The following is a 16,462-nucleotide window of genomic DNA, read 5'->3' on the forward strand; positions in this document are numbered from 1 at the left end:
TAGACGTAATTCCAGTAGACAGTGCTATGCTTATGCAATGGTACTTCTTTCAAATGAGCTTTTATTTAAAGATTAATATTTTATGCTAGCAATGTGGGCAACCTCAGTAGTTTGAAAAATGTACCATCCTAAGACTTAGTAGAATTTTACTTCTACTGTAACAATAATGCAGATATTTTGGTGCAGTGCTTTTGTTTGCAATTTTGTTCACTGCACAGAGTTGAGTGGAATATTCTTGTTCCATTTTTATCCTGCGCATCCCAATTTACTATGTTCCTTAGCTCGCGTGATAGTAGCAGTGAACAAGCCTGTCTGGGCACTTTCCTAAGCATTTAATCTTTTGCTTTTCTTCGCCCATGTCACAAGCTTTGATGCTGTCATGAGAGCACAGTGCAGGGTTTGCCTTAGCTATTCTTGTCAGTCCAAGGGGAAGAAATACTATGTGACTGTTGAAGCTACCCTGGTTTATTGAGCTTTGTTTCTAGTTCACAGGCAGTCTTGCTGTAAACCAAAACCAGAACAAGCAGTCTCCTGTAACTGCATTTCAACATGGAAGTCTTAAGTGTGTATGTTTTCTTTTACATGATCACAAGCTTTTGACATAATTTTGAAAGGAAAGTGTTTCAGTTCTGGTGGGACGGTGGATTTTTATTTTTTATTTTTAATCTGAGATGAGGTTTTTATTGTGCATATGAGTTTGGTAATGTTTTGAGAAATACAGGCATGCTTGAGTATTGGGCAACTAGGGATTTGCTTTCCAGAGGGTTTTGATCTTTCTTCTGTGCACTCCTATTCACCTGTTCAGTCTTCACAGTGAAAAAGTTGAGAGAATGTTCATCTTTTATTTATTATGAGAGTACAGCTCTCTTTTTGCCTCTTTGGTCACCTTTGAGGCGGTAGCTGCAATACTAAATCTTCAGACTGACTTGTGTTTGAGACCCTAAGCACTGACTCCTGGGTTCCACTTTTTGGAGGTAACCAGCCTTTCAGTTAGTTCTAAAGTACCAAGTCCAAGGAGTTTACGAGAAGGACAAATCTTTTTTCTCTTCAAGCTGTTGTATGAAGCTTTCTCCTCCTGTGTTGGTGATTGTTTTTCTGTGCAGGACAAGTAAAATGATACGTGGAAGAGCCTGCTTTGAGAAATACATTTCCCGAAAGAGGACCCTTGTAAACCAGTTTTCCTCTGTGCCAGCACACAGGCAGTTGGTTGGCGTGGAAGAAGAAAGGCTGCCCTGTTCACATATTTGCATATTTTTCCTGTGTTCGTTTAATCCCAGACGCAATTTGCAGGTCAGATTTCTGACCCATTGTCCTCCTTGTTATCTCTTAAAGGGACAAGCTCGTGCTGCTGTTCTCCCCGCACACACACCTGGGCTGATGTAAAAATAACTTCCAAAAATTGTTAGTCTTTCTTTTTGAGATAGTGGTTATATTTAAAAAACAGGCTTACTGTGCTTCCGCATAAGCAATCTCATATTTGGATGCTAAGGACTATTCCTTTGCATTCTGCAGTCAGTGGAAATTAAAGAAGGTTAAATGCTTTTTTTTAATCAACACAGTAGAGCTTGAGTTCTTAGTTTACTTATATAAGACGTTAGCACAACTAAGGAAACTCGGACTTTCTTTGTTTTTCTTGTCCTGTAAGTCCTAAAGTGCAGTCGGGGCTTTCATAGCGTGAAGCTGTGTCACCCACTGAAGCGGGTGGCGCGGGGTGACGTGTCCCCAGAGCAGAGCACACAGGCGCTGGCCTCCTGCCATTTTAGCAGCAAAAGACGCCAGAAAAGACCAGGCCTTGGAGGTAGACGTGCTAAAAATAGGAAGTGTACGGAGAGGAAAATATTTGCTAATCCATATAAGGGACCCTTCCCAGAGTACAGAATTTGTTCTATACAGTTGCTGTAGAACTGCTGTGTGCAAAAAGGTGTGTTGTTATTTTTTTATAATCCTGAGGTTCAGAAATGGGATGTCTGTTTTCAGTGTCGGCTTCGCATACAGGAAGTAATCTCTGAGCAGTTTATCTTCAAGGGGTGTAGGCTTGACAAATTTTAAGGTCTTAAAGCATAAACTAGTTCCTATGCTGTTGACTTTGTTTATCCAAAACAGATGGGTAGTAATGCTTTTGTTTCTGGTAGTAGTGCTGGATCCTCAGTTTTGAACGCGTTTAAAACCCCTGCCCATTAAAAGTGAAATAGAAGCAGCTTGTCTTGTTTTTAAGTTAATCTTAAAATTAGTTTTTCGCTCTTGCATGGCCCCTGACATTTAACGTATTTGGTTTTATTCCTCCGTCTTGGGGAAAGTGCTAACTTGCAATTTTGTGTCAAGATGTAACTGGTATGTGAGATGAGACTAAAAATAAGGTTAACATGATGTTTAGGTCACGGGAGCAAGTGTTAAATCACCTTTCAGCAATAAGTTGGCTTAGAGGCTTTCATTGAGCTTGCATCTGCTTTCACTCCCTGTTTATAAATGTCAGTAGCTACACAAGCGGGGTGTCAGTGTAACTGTGGCAGTGTACCTGGGGTGTGGACACGCTGGGTATTAAGGAGGGGTGAGACTGTGCCGTATCCACCTGCACTGTGTTTACCTCTCGCTAAAACTGGCCTGGTTGTCCTTGGGATGTGGTGTCCTGCGAGAGCGGCGAAGGCAGGAACGCTTGTTGGGTAATTGTAGGTGGCCGATAAAGCTGAACAGAACTACTTAAAACATGGCTGAAAAATAAGCACATTTACAGACTTCTTCCCCCTCCCAAACTAACTAGGTCTGTGGCAATCTTTAAAAAAACCACATATATATTACTGGCAATAGCTATCTTATAATTTCTAGATCTTGCATAAGTGTCCGTAACTGCTCTGTTCAGTATCTGGAAATCTTGAAAGTCGTACTAATTTCTCTCTCAGAGGTAAAAATCATGACAGTTCCTGGACAGACTGGTCTTGCAGACCCCTTTTTTGTGGCAAGGGCCTTACTTTCTTGACTCTGTAGTCTCTTCAATAATTCAGTGTTTGAATTAACACTAACAATACTGTTGCCTTTGAACTACATAGCAGGTTTATGCAACAAACAATGCTGTAGATTCTGGTTGTGCCTGAAGTCAACAGCTTCATCAGCTACCGAGCACAGACCTGCTCCAGCAGAGCAACTGAGACTGTGGGGGTGTTCCTTTGCATTTCAGTCAGTCCTGTGCCAAAGGGAACGGAGAGAAATAGCTACGGTTCTGATATTAAACATATCCTGAGCAAGTCAGTTTTCTTCACAGGAAGTGTTCGGTTGCCTGCCAGAGTTTGAGGCCGCAATTTGATACTCAGCAGCGTGCACCGGTCTGAGAAACCCTGCTCGGAGCTGGGCTGCCTCGCGGGGACGCGGGGAGGGGAGCCGTGCGCCCCTGTTGTCGCGGTGCTCGCAGAAGGGCTGGTGCAAGTGCTGTTCAGTCTTGCCTTACCTTCCCGTTTCTCGTGCCAGAACACGGGTTATGCAGCGCTGGAGCTGGCTCTTGGCTAACCCGCACGAGTACGGGGAGGTGCCATCTGCGGCTCCTGCGCACAGCGCTCAGGCCGCTGCTCTGCTTGGAGAGAGTCTCAAGGAAGCCGCACAGAATCCTTGGTTACCGATGTGCAGGTGGATTCTGCGGGGCCGGGCTTCCTTACTGACTGCAGCGTTTCTTGGTTTTAAGGGATATTTGTCCTTCCTTCCTCCCCCTCCCCTTTCTGTGACCCCATCCCTGTATGCAGGCATCATCTTTCCTTCAGAAACGGAAGAAAGAACATAGATAAGAGGGTCCATGTCACTCTGGGACCTCTATTCCCCCTTTTTGTGAGAGCAAGAAATGCAAGGGATTTAAAATACAGCAAAGCAGCAGAAGTAATGCCATCTTACAAGAGTGTTCTCCTGGTGACAGTTTTCTTTGCTGCTCGCTCATTTAATTTCTTCAGACTGACATGTGCACTGTGGATTTACATGTGCTCAGGAAAACAGTGAAATAAGGTGTGGGGTCATTTTCAGCGTTCCCTAGAAGACACTTCTCCCCCACTCTAGAAATGTTCTAACTTCTGCCTTCTGCACTATATGAGGCATTACAAGCCCACAGTTTGAACTTGAAATTATAATGAACATCTTCTTGGGAAATGTGAGATCTTTGTGGAACATTATAGACTTACAGACTTTTGTAACCCTTGCTTCTGCTGAGAGGCCAGTTTGATTTGGCTTCACTTTACTTTGAGGCAATGGGCGGATCAACTTCTCTGTCTTTTTCAGCTTAGTTACTTTTGCATACTTCCCCTGAAAAAGCTCAAAATACTTCCTTAAGGTTATGAGAGTTTCTAGTTCTATAAAAACTGTATGAGAGTTTGGGTGACATTTGTGGTTAAAGCACAAGGTGCGAGTTTCCACAGACTTCTGGTGTGTCTTTGGACAAACCATGTAATCGCTTAATTCATCTTCCCTGGTCTTTTTTCCATAGCAGAAACTTGTACATTATGTGTGTGTCTTTTCAGCACCTTGGGTTTTAATGATAGCTTTACAGTATTAAAATAAATTGACTTATGCTATGTGTTACTAAAAACTTTGTATTCTGTTTGCCTGATATCACTTGGTCATATCTGATAAATCTTCTATGGATTGTCAACTAATGCTGCTTTTGGTTACACCGTGTGTTTGGATTTCTGTTGAATTGGAATTGGAACTGCATTGGGACAAGCAGTACATCGTGCTCTGATTTCTAATGAAGAACTGAGCTAGAATAAAAAGCATGTAGTAAGGCAGTATCTGTACCTTTTCTCACTCGGGAGAGAGTGAGCTGAGCTCAGTATGTAGGTGTCGTCCTTCCCTGTCCCCCTCGTAATGTGTGTCTGAATCACTTCGGTCCTTCCTGCACGTGGGCTTGCAGGGCTGCTTTGGAGCACTTCACTGAAATCCTTTGCACATGCTGATAAATGTTTTTCTTGCAGTTACCGCTGTGATGATTTTGTAGTCAATGATACCAAGCTGGGCCTGGTACAGAAGGTCAGAGAGCACCTGCAGAACTTGGAAAAGTAAGTACGTTGGTTACATCCAGACTGCTTTGGGTGTAGTACTGCATCATTTCAGTGGTATTTCTGCTTTACATGTATATATGTACTTAATGTATGTGTTGTGGTCCTTTTGTGTGGGTGATACTGGGTATGTTTAAATATCCTTTTCATCACTGAGAAGCGAAGGTGCAGAACGAATGGATTTGGCTGACCTTGTATGTTTTGTTTCTCGTACAGTGAATGTTGCAGAAGCAGCATGTGGTGATAACAGGAATTTAGATACCGGTTAGCTTTCTTTCTATATAGCAAATAAGTACTATAAGTACTCTCTTTTTCCATATAAATGGGAGAGAATTTCCAGAGCAGAATCGTAGTTTTGTCAAAACCAGAATAAGTAAGTTTCTGGAGCAGAGAAAATGAAGTAGTCTTCATTGAAGAGAAATACAAAGTAGTATTCATATTAATTGCATAGTTTGGTTTCCAAAAGAAAGATGAAGAAGGTTTATGAGCCTGGAGTTGTAAGGCAGAGGCATGTTTTCCCTCTGCTGGGCACTGTTCTACTGAAAAGCAGATACTGCAGTCTTTGTGATGCAGATGCTGTGGCCAGTGCTAGATAGCAAATAGTCTTTTCACAGTTTGCTTGGAAATCTTTATAGTACTAAGCAGAAGCATGTGTGCATATACACTGCTTCCAAATACAGTTGAACACCCCAGGGTTCAAATAGACTCCTGTTAAGAGATTGCTGTGATTTTCGGCAAGTCTCTGGATCCTCCCTGACTTAAGCGTGCCACTTTCTCTGGCAGTAATATTCATGTTTTCATGACTTTCCCGTTCTCTCGTTGCTGGGCTTGTTAGGTATATAATGAGATGTAAAGATATTTAAACATAATGAGAAGTGCACATTTGGATTTCGGAAATGTGTGGGAGATTTTGCTCTTCAGGAGCTAAATGGTACAGTGGAGGTTTCCATTGTGTGTAATGACAGTTTTTGAATGTTTGGAGGGTTTTTTAATTTAAGAAAATGAATAAAACAGCAACAACACAACAACAACAAACAAAACCCAACCAAACAGACAAAAACACAACCAAAAAAAACCCCACCAAAACCAAAACAAAACCAAACTAAAGTCTAGAACAAGTTATGATTAGCAATTAGATTAGAGGGAGGTCATGAACTGGTAGACTTGAGAGGCCAGTAATTTCCAGTGATGTGAAAAACTGATTGCTCTTGTTACTTAGTGTTACATAACCCTTATAAACTGATATATTTTAAGACAACTTGGCTGTAATACCTAAGTGCTAGCACATTGAGATATTTTTGGTTTGTGGTAATTTTACTTAGTCCTCATTTTTTGAAGTTGTCTTTCTGAAGGCTTAGATGATTCTTCTATCAGAAGTGTTTTATGGAAAATTCTGTATTACATATTCCTTTGATAAAGGAAAAGAAATAATCACTATTTTAGCTAAAAAGTAGCATGCTAATAAGGCTGCTCTTCAGGGTGCTTAATGCATAGCTTAATGCGGTTGACTTGGACGTTGGCATTGAAAATGGGATGTGCATCTGTACTCTGAGGGAGGTGTCGTCTGTTTAAGACAATGAAAAGCAGATGTTGCTATCAGGAAGCTCTTGGCTGTCTTAATGACAACTGATGGCAGATGTAATCACTGTGTCCAACATTAGGAGGGTTATCTGTTGTCCGTTGCACACCATTTTGTTTTTCATGGTAAGTAACCTCTCTTAATTACTTTCCAACAGCTCAGCCTTTACATCAGACAGACATAGGAAAAGAAAACTATTGGAAAACTCATCTTTGAACAGCAAGTTATTAAAAGTAAATGTAAGTAAGATGTATCCGGTACGGTGAGTTTAAAGGGTTTTTCTAAACCTCTTGAGGCTCGTAGTTGGCCCAGAGTTGAAATAGTTACGATCAGTTACCCGAGTTGTGCTTGGTGCACTATGTCTTTCTCATTTCCTGACCACACATATAGGGTTTTTTGACTTTTTCTGGTTTTACACTGCACAAGGCAGAGAAGCAGGTGCTCTGTATTTTTTTTTCTAGGGGGATAAGAGACTAATTGTTAGGGAAAATAAAAAAAATAAGAAGTTATTAAAAAAGCTTAGTAAAACTTGCTTTTGAAAGAACTGTGGACTTTTCTGAAAGCTTTTCTCACTCTCATGTCTCATCTTCCTGCTATTTTAACTTCACATCTGCAGGGCAGCACCCAGGAGAGGATGATCCAACCCTTGCTAGATAGCTGAAGGGCTACATAGTTTCTTCCAAACAAAGAACGCCCCAAACAATGTCTCTGTTTTCCACAGTTTGGGTTGATGGACTTGCAAACTTCATAATTACTCCCAGATTTTATGGCGGGAGAGGGGAGACCCTGCTTCATTTTTGGTGGCAGAGCAGAGCCGTTCCTCCTGCGGGACAGCAGGGAGTCCAAGGGGCTGGAGCCATCGCTGCCTTCAGCTACAGGGACAATTGCAAAGAAAAGGTGGCCGTGAGAGGAGGATGAATGCAAGTATGAGAGTGGGGTGGGAGCAAAGCCGTCAGTTGCTGTTTTACTAAACCTATATGGGTTTATTTACTTCAAAAATGCATTACCTACAGTCAATTTAGGGTCTGCTGAGTGTGTTGTGTGTGCATCCTGTACTGTCCCGATCATGGGGTGGCTGAGAAAACCTGGGAGAAATAGTGGTGTTTGTTGTGTTTTTTTTCCTATGGGAACACACAGCATCATTATCTGGGAAACTCAAAGCCAGCAAGAACCAGAAGGAGAATGTTAGGCAACATTTAGATATGGAGAAGACAGAATTAGAAAGCATGAACTTCATGTCGCTTTTATTCTTCTTAGTCTGTGTTGTTTTCTAAGTTTTGTTAATACCTGAATATTGCCCGTGGCAACAGATGTTCTTTTTATTATTGGCATATTTGATTCTTTTCTAGAAAAGACAGGGCACTGCTGTTTGCATAAATACCCTGCTGTCTCACCCTGGGCAAGAGTGAGAAAAGAATATGCTAAGGACACTGTGGCATTTGTACTTTAAAGTTTTCCTCCTTTATTGGAAAACAGGTCTCTTGTTACAGGATTCTTACCAAATTGATCAGTTGCTTATGTAAATAATAACTTTAGTTTTAAACAACATATATTTAAATGTACTGCTGTCATTAGTTCTTCACTAGAGATTATGTTTCTGGTAGATTCGGGGAGAAAAAAGTTTTACTGGAACACTTTGGATAATGTATTTGGTAACGTGGATTTGCATGCAGTCTTTGTGTCAAGCAGTATGTTCGAGATACTGCTACTGAAAGATAGTCTGGCTTTTTAGTTCTGCTAGAACAATGAAGAATGCCCAAAAACTTGATGAACTCTCAACATGATACTTTTTAGACAATGTCCAAGTGTTGTGGGTTCTAGAAATCATGAATGCAACACTATCCACATTTCTCTTCCCTCTCCTCCCAGCCCACTCTGAAGGTTATTCAGCAAAAACCAAGCTCATCTGTGGGTAACAGTGCTCTAACTTGTTAAAATTCAATAAATGGTGTAGATTTTCCTTTCGCTTCATTCAACATGTTGCTTTTTCTTTGCACAGTCCAACTTGACTGTTTTCTTTCCGCAATACATGCTGTTGTCTCTCTTTCAAAACCCCTCCTGGCCGCCACAGAACCCCAGCACGACAGCAGGCTGGTGCTGGTGGCTTAAAAACAACCTGCAGGCTGCCACGCTGTGCATATTAGACATGGGACTAGGTGGATAAGGGTTGATATTTTCATTCTTCAAAGGCACTTCAGGGAAATTACTGTCCAGGTCTCACTGGACACTATTAGAGTGTGAATATTTAACGATGCACACACATATATTTTGCAATACGAACCTGTGATTAACTCTGTGTTGTCCTGTTCTAGATGTGCTTACACAGGAAAAGATGTAGTTGTGTGAGGCGATGCAGGCAGGTCGCAGGAACAACCACAAACTACAGTTGCAGTGCAAAGAGTAAATGTATTTTTGTTGCCTCGCTAACCGGGGATCTCCAGAAAAGCACTTAAGCTCCCGGGCAGGGGTCACACAAGCAGAGATGCAGGCGCTGTAGAATTGAGCCCTTGTTGATCATCACGAGGCTGCTCATTTCACCTGTGTATTAGGGATTCACGTAGGCGCATTTTACCACACTGCTTTGGTCTTTGCCTGAAGGAATTTCAAGAATGCGTGATAAGGTGCCTTTAAGACTTCCACAGGATTATGTTATCTAAACACAGAGGTTCTACTTGTGAAGCCCACAAGGCTAAACAGCAGTTAGTGTGATATATTTGTTTTTCTACACCCCAGCTGCAGTCGCTTGAGCATATTTACAGTTATCCTTCTCGCCGATCCTCCATTAGTCCCACGCAGTAGTGTAGTTTTCTGTTGACAGGAATGAGTAAGAAACAGGTTTCATGTCAAGATGGAACTTCAGGGCAGTTTGAACTGGTGAGGTGGTTGCTTTGGCTTTGAAAGTGCGCTTTTCAAACAGTGTGTTTTATTACTGTTGAAATTTATGCCGATATAAGAGTAACAGCTTTGTGCGTAGAAAGCAGGGGAGCAACGATAAGTCTTTCCTTAACCAAACCGTTCTCGTTTCCAGGGAAGCACCACTGCCCTCTGTGCCACGGGCCTCCGGAACCTGGGGAATACGTGTTTCATGAACGCGATCCTTCAGTCGCTCAGGTACTGCTGTGAGAGGGCCGGGGTGCTGCAGCATTAGGCAAGTCACCGCTGCACAGAAGCGTGCCTGGCTGCCAGGAGCGGGGCCGTGCAGCGGCCGTGGGGCTGTGCTTGGCAGCGCGCAGAGGCAGCCCGCGCTGTCAGCACTGCCTGCTTTGTTAGGGAACCCTTCTGATACCTCCGTCTGTCGTGGTATCTCTTAGTCAAAGCACAGCCAAAATGTAATTATTCCAGGTAGATGGGGTGATGATATTTACAGATCTGCTCAGTCATTTGCAGAAGATAATGATTCGCTACGGTGTTTCATGTATCCTGAACTGGTCATAATTGCCATCCTCTATTGCTGCATGAATTGTTTGTGCATTTCAAAGAACAGGCTCCAGAATACTTAATAACCTCTTTGTTCTCAAACCTTTAAGGACTTAATTCATTTTTCCTTTTTCTGTAGCAACATTCAGCAGTTTTGCTGTTACTTCAAGGAGTTGCCGGCTGTGGAGCTGAGGAACGGGAAGACGGCAGGCAGGAGAACTTACCACACCAGGAGCCAGGGGGACAACAACGTGTAAGCTGCCTGTTCCTTGCTCACACTGAACTTTATGGAAAACAGCAAATACTTGGCTAGTAGAGCCACTTTACACTTTCACTATTGCAGAATCATAGAAAAATGATTGATGGGGGGACTGAGTCACAGAAAAATAGTTGGCTGTACAAAAAATAAACTTGTATTGCTTGCAGTTCACTTATATAGCCTGAACACCTGAAATGTACTTTTCCTCACCTGTGCCTCTGCGGCATTGTGGGTAGGATTTTGGCCATAAAGTGTTTGAAGTATTGGAAGGGCTGTTTGCCCAATCATTACAATCTGAACCAAAGTAATGTCTGATAAGTGTACCATCGAGCTAGTAAACCTCTAAGGTTGTAATACAAACCCACATTAATCAACAGCTTTTACTTTCTTTTCAGTTCGTTGGTGGAAGAATTCAGAAAGACACTCTGTGCTTTATGGCAAGGAAGCCAAACTGCATTTAGTCCAGAGTCTTTATTTTACGTTGTTTGGAAAATAATGCCAAACTTCAGGTAAGTTTTGTAGAATAAGAGTGATATTCGTTTGCAACCTCATGTTGCTGGTGTCCTACTCTAAAATTTGCTGAATCTGCGGGGTGCACTCTATGCAGCTTTCCTATACACACAAATACGTTTTGAAAAGGATCTTCACTTTGACAGTTCTGTGTTTCCCTGCCGTTTTACCACATGCTACTTGTAGCAGTGACAGATGTCTCAAATACTAAAGTAGTAGTAGTTGTACCTTTGAACCGGTGCTCCAAAGGGCAGAAGACTCACGATCATGACTGGTAGCTGAGGGCCAGGTGCGTGGTGTTGGCAGAACCCAAGCTGGGCTGCAGTAAGAAAGGGACGTAGTCAGGTTAAAAAAGGTACAGCACCTGCAGGCCTACATGCAAACACACTGGCTGAAACTTCCTTGATTCTCACAAAATACTGTAGTCTGCAGCAGGACATGAAATAAGGGCTATGAGAAAAAACCTAGTGCATAATAATATGCATTTTGTGCCCATACTGACAAAGAAGACAATAAAAAGAAAGGGAAAAAGAAGGTTACCTGAGTAAATCCAAGTATCATTCCTCTCCAAGGTCTCCCTGTCCTGGCCCCTGAACCTCTTTCAAAGGAGCACTGAAACGTGTTAGGAAATATTGTGATGAAGGTAAGTTGCTCTGTGTTCTCAGGTAGTAAAGATGATCTGTTATCTGTTACCTCTCCAGCAGTGCTGAAAAGATGCTGTGAACACATCTGCCCGATGAGTAACCTGAATAACACAAATCTATTTATTCTGTTCTTCACACTGCCAGATGATTCAGTTGGCTTATGAGAATCAAGGAAGTTTAATACCAGTAGTTGCAAACAGCAACCAAAACATTATAGGCAAATGAACATCATCCATAATGTCCTTGACCAGTTTCCCTGTTACAGTCTTCACTGTAATTCTTGACTAAGTGAGAAACCAGTTCATTAAAGTTTCTCAAGCAAATTTTCAGCACTGTGGGTTCACTGAGAGCTTTTAAAAGAACAAGTGCTGTTTGTTGGGGTTCTCCCACTCCCCTTTTCATTCCCAGTTAGTTGGGAACATGTCTATAATTAACTGGTAAGAGAACTCATTAAATCACATGAAGAATAAAGCCAGCTGCTCAGTAAATCCCCGATCCTACACGATCCAGGGAGGAAATTTGAATTTGTTCAGTGCTTAATTGTACCTCTTAGAAGCTGGTGATGCTACAATTCTAGTTCTGCTTTGTGTGCTGCTTGTGAGACTGGGAGGAGAAGGTGGGTGGACGTACATGTGAAAGAAATCTGGAGCCAGCAGCATGTTAGTAGCAAAACAAGTCAGTTTGGCTTGTGCTCGCGAAGCCTGGAGTGGTGGGGCGGAGGGATGAAATGGTTGTGTCGGAGGAACTGTGCCTTTTGCGGACAGGCGCTTAGATCAGAGTTTATTTTAAAGAGTGCATCGTCCATATAATCACGTTCCTTTAAAGATCTACATCTATACTTATGCTTTTTAACAAATCCAAAGATTCTTTCATCTTTCATTAACATAGTTGTATGCAAGTATAAACCCATGCACCAGGAACACAACCAACATTGTGGAATGATTCCAAAGGTTATTTCATCAAATTTGTTGTAGAGCAAGGGTGCCATATACTTCAGAGCTCTTTTATGAGGAATTTAGTGTTGAAAAGGTGTCTGAAGTAATGACTTCCCATAAATTTCAGCTGTTTATTATGATTGCCTATATGTTCATTAAATTTAAGATATCTCTATTCAGGAAAATAAAAAAATCCTGTGTTATCTCTGCAACTTCAACATTATCCTGCAGTGTGCACAGTTCACATGCAGCTTTCAAGCTGAGTTCTGTTTTACTACCTTGTTTCATAGTAGTGTATAATTATTCTGCAGCTTTTAAGTTCTCTTTTTGGCTGTGCAGGACCCTGGCCTGTTGAAGCACAGCAGTGTTTCTCCATGCCCGTTTTTCTGTTAGAACAGAAAAACTTTCACAAAAGGCCGGTGGTACTGCTGATGTTTTTCAGGGTGCTGTAAGATCTGCATAAAAACTCTGTGACCTTTTAAAGCTGTTAGTTTGGATGAAAACGTTACTGTCATTCTACAAGATAAAAGGGCTTGGTGTCATTTTGTTACATCTAGCAATGATTTGTAGGACATATGTATGTTCTTCCCTAAGCACATCAGCCTCTCATCACATATTCTGTTGCACCAAATCTGTTCTCGTTTCTCTCCAACTCTGGGTACTCTGTGCCATGAGTCTTAGGGACATTTCACCTCGCCTGAGCAGCATAAAAACCATCTCGGTTGGTGTTTCCCAGGCATTCCTGTGTGACAATTACTGCCCATACTTATGTGGAATAGCGAGGAGGAAAAGGGACAGGGGCGGCATGATAAGGCAGCGTAAAAGAATGGACAAGGGGAAGACAAAAAGCCAACTCTGCTCTAGGAATTTTTGTAACTAGGCCTACAAAGACTTGCACGTAATTATGTCAGCGTTGCACAAAACTTTCACTGTTTCACTGTGTCTGCTTTCTGACTTGATCTCAGTGTACATCTTGCGGCAGATGAACAGCAGTTGGTTGTTAAATTTGTTGCATGATTTAGCTTAAATAAGTTTAAAGGCGTATTTTACCCTGATGGCTTCTCTGTTCCCTTCAGTTTGGTTTGTAAGTGGTGAAATAATAATGGTGACTCCTTGAACAGCATTGCTGCTGGTGGCATGACACATCTGAGACCGGAGCCCTGTCCTAGCAAATGAAATGCTCAGGAGACGCACATGGTGTGCGCGTTACACAGTGTGCTGTTCTGAGCATGGCTGTCCAGCTCACCCGAGAAGAGGAAATAGATCTCTCAGCCTAATTATTGCAGACTTCATATTGTGGAAAACAAACCCAAAGAATAAATTCCTGGCTTTGGGGAGGGAAAGAAACACGCAAGCAAACACCTGGAACTGCCGAAGTGAGCGGGATCAGCGGCTGAATGAAAACGGCTCAGAAATACTGACGTGGAATCCCACGTGAACAATACGTGTTGTGGTAGCTTTGAGTCTTATCTGGTCTGAGATGTCAATATATTGACCATAACTGATGGTAGTTTCAAAGTGTGGGGATGAACAGTGTGCTGCCTGAACCTGGTTCATAGCAGTTCTGCAGAGGAATTGATTAAATACAGTCAACAACGAAGAAAAAGGAGAAATGCTTTGCGTGAGCCAGGGCAAGTCACTGCTGCCGATGTGTATTTTTCATTAACGTTAACATTTCATTAACATTTCATTAACATTTTCATGTGAATTGTAGGGTGTTACTAGCACAGGCTGAGTTTGGTGATGCCAGTTAGCATTAAGCCAATAGCTGAGCAAATGTTATGTCTCTTGTGGTCCTTGTTGTTTTCCAGAAGGTCTCTTCCTCTCTAAAATGTATGTTCTTAAATGTTTCGCCATCCTCAAAAAGAGACACGCAGAGCGTGAGTGAGCTGCAAAGGACCAGAGGACCAAACCTGCTTAGTTTGTCTAGACACAGCTGTACCTTCCCAAAGGCCACTTGGAAAACTTCTTTTGTCCAAAATATGTATGTCTCTGTCAAGTCTGCTCAGTATTATTTAAACAAGCAAAGGCTCTTTCATGTGACCGTGATGCTCTGTGTGCTGGCACTAAACCAACCTGTGTAACTGGTGACGTTGCTGCTGTTGTTTCCTTTTCTCTCAAGGGGATACCAGCAACAGGATGCCCACGAGTTCATGCGTTACCTTTTGGACCATCTACATCTGGAACTCCAGGGTGGCTTCAATGGTGTTTCACGTTCAGTCATTTTGCAAGAAAACGCTACCCTGTCTGCAAGCAACAAATGTTGCATGTAAGAAGTGGTTTTTTAATTTCTTCAAAACCTTAATGCCTTTGTGGGGGTCTGAAATTTCAAATTCATGATTCCGTGTTTAAGTTCTCTTTATAGTGGCTCTGTAATGTTACAAATTACAAAGCTGCAGGTTATAAAGGCTTAGCATCCTACAGGATGTGCTTCCTTTCTGAAGGATCAGCATTTCTCATAGGCCTAAGTGAGCGTACAAGCTAAGTTGTAAACACATTTTAATTAATTAGTCTTTCAGAAATAAAAAGAAAATCTTTGTATTTTCTGTACCCAGATAGAATTCTTTATCCAGACAACCTCGTTGTCTTGGGGTGACAGATGGCTTGAATGATACAGGAGCAATAGATGGCCAAGTGTTGTAGGTTTAAATTGTCAGCAGACCTCCTGGATTAACACGTGAGCAATGCAGTTAGGCTTTGAAGTCAGTTTTCCTGCAGATGATCTTGCTGTACTGGTGTATCACTTGACACATTTAGAGCTGTTGCCTTTTTTCCTGGTAATTTTGATTTTTCATGGTACTGTGTGTCTTGAAGCAGAGGTGATCCATGTGTTTAGCTGCTCTTTCTGTTCTTCTCAAAATACTGTTCTTTCTGAATTCTGTCCCAGGTGTGTTTTCTCTCCAATTGAGAGAAACCATTTTAGTTTGTTTCAGGAAGGAATGTTGGGTCAGCTCAGCCTGCACATTTGGTCCCTAAGTTCTTGGATTCCCTGTGTAAGAGTTGAGTGCATTTTCCCTTCCTATACCGGTTAGGGCATAATAAGCAGGTCCAAGAAGGGCAGGATTTTACAGTTGCCTCATTAGGGAAAGCCTGGAGTTCAGACTGTGCTCTTTACCACATTTATGTTGCTTTGCTGATGCCTAAAAATCCCACCAAAGAGTCCCAAAATGTGCTTAGAATTGAAGTGTAGTTGAAAAGTAACCCAGTTCTGTTTTGTTAACATTTTTAATGTCAAAACCCAAGGAGAATTTAACTTCATTCACGTATCTATTGTAAATATATCTTGAAATTACCGGTTCAAATGCTTGGTGAGGTGGAGTAAGCTGCTTTCTTTCAAGGGCAAATTAAGGTCACATACACTTAAATGCCTACAGTAAAGTAATAAATGTGCTGTGAATGCTCTCTTCTTGAGCTCTGGTTTATTTGAGTGGACATTTTCTTCTGCTCAACAAGACGTGTTCAAATTACCTTTAAAAGATGTATGTGGAGTGCAGATAAGGAACACAGGTTTCTGCAGGCTGGTAGTGTCGAATCTGTAAGCACAAACTAGCAAGTTTAGGAGTTGTTTAATGTAACTTTAAAATTTGTTGGGGGGTTTTTAAATTGCACTATGAGAAGCCTATTACATAATCTGCTAAAAAGATTGAGAGAGTCATGAAAGTATAGAGAACGATGATGATGCATGTTGTCTATCCTAATGCAACTTAAATTGTCTTGGCAAGGGAAGCGTGAAAATACACTTTAAGAAGTCAAAATTATTTGTAACAAAGGGTACAAAATTAAAACAAAAATATGCTTGGCCTACCTCAGAGGGGAGAATTTTTGTTTCAGAAACAGCCTTTGATCACAGGGTTAAAATACTGTACCCTGTGAGCATCATCTCTACCCTATAGAAATGCAATCAACTGGAATACTTTGAACACTGAAATTTTGAGCATCTGGTTAGACCATATGCGTTTCACGCTTTCTTGAGGTACAAGATAAAGCAAAGGTATGATAGCAGCTAAATACTTGTGCGATACACTTCTGGGTGAATAGAATGCCTGGTGGATGAACTCAATCCCTGTTTGTTACACTCAGGCAAAACTGCT

The 16,462-nt window shown here is 41.7% G+C and overlaps 1 protein-coding gene across 4 annotated transcripts in view; it reads left to right on the top strand.

Moving 5' to 3' along the window:
* USP3 (ubiquitin specific peptidase 3) overlaps window positions 1-16,462 on the top strand; it is a 46,716-nt gene that overhangs the window by 26,099 nt on the left and 4,155 nt on the right. For all 4 annotated transcript variants that reach the window (XM_065076165.1, XM_065076167.1, XM_005500982.3 and 1 more), the window contains exons 4-9: window positions 4,944-5,027; window positions 6,764-6,845; window positions 9,635-9,717; window positions 10,163-10,276; window positions 10,678-10,791; window positions 14,494-14,640. In XM_065076165.1, the coding sequence (XP_064932237.1) occupies window positions 4,944-5,027; window positions 6,764-6,845; window positions 9,635-9,717; window positions 10,163-10,276; window positions 10,678-10,791; window positions 14,494-14,640 (624 nt within the window). The remainder of the gene's footprint in view (window positions 1-4,943; window positions 5,028-6,763; window positions 6,846-9,634; window positions 9,718-10,162; window positions 10,277-10,677; window positions 10,792-14,493; window positions 14,641-16,462) is intronic.

Source organism: Columba livia, chromosome 11, assembly GCF_036013475.1.
Source record: "Columba livia isolate bColLiv1 breed racing homer chromosome 11, bColLiv1.pat.W.v2, whole genome shotgun sequence".
Lineage (NCBI taxonomy): Eukaryota > Metazoa > Chordata > Aves > Columbiformes > Columbidae > Columba > Columba livia.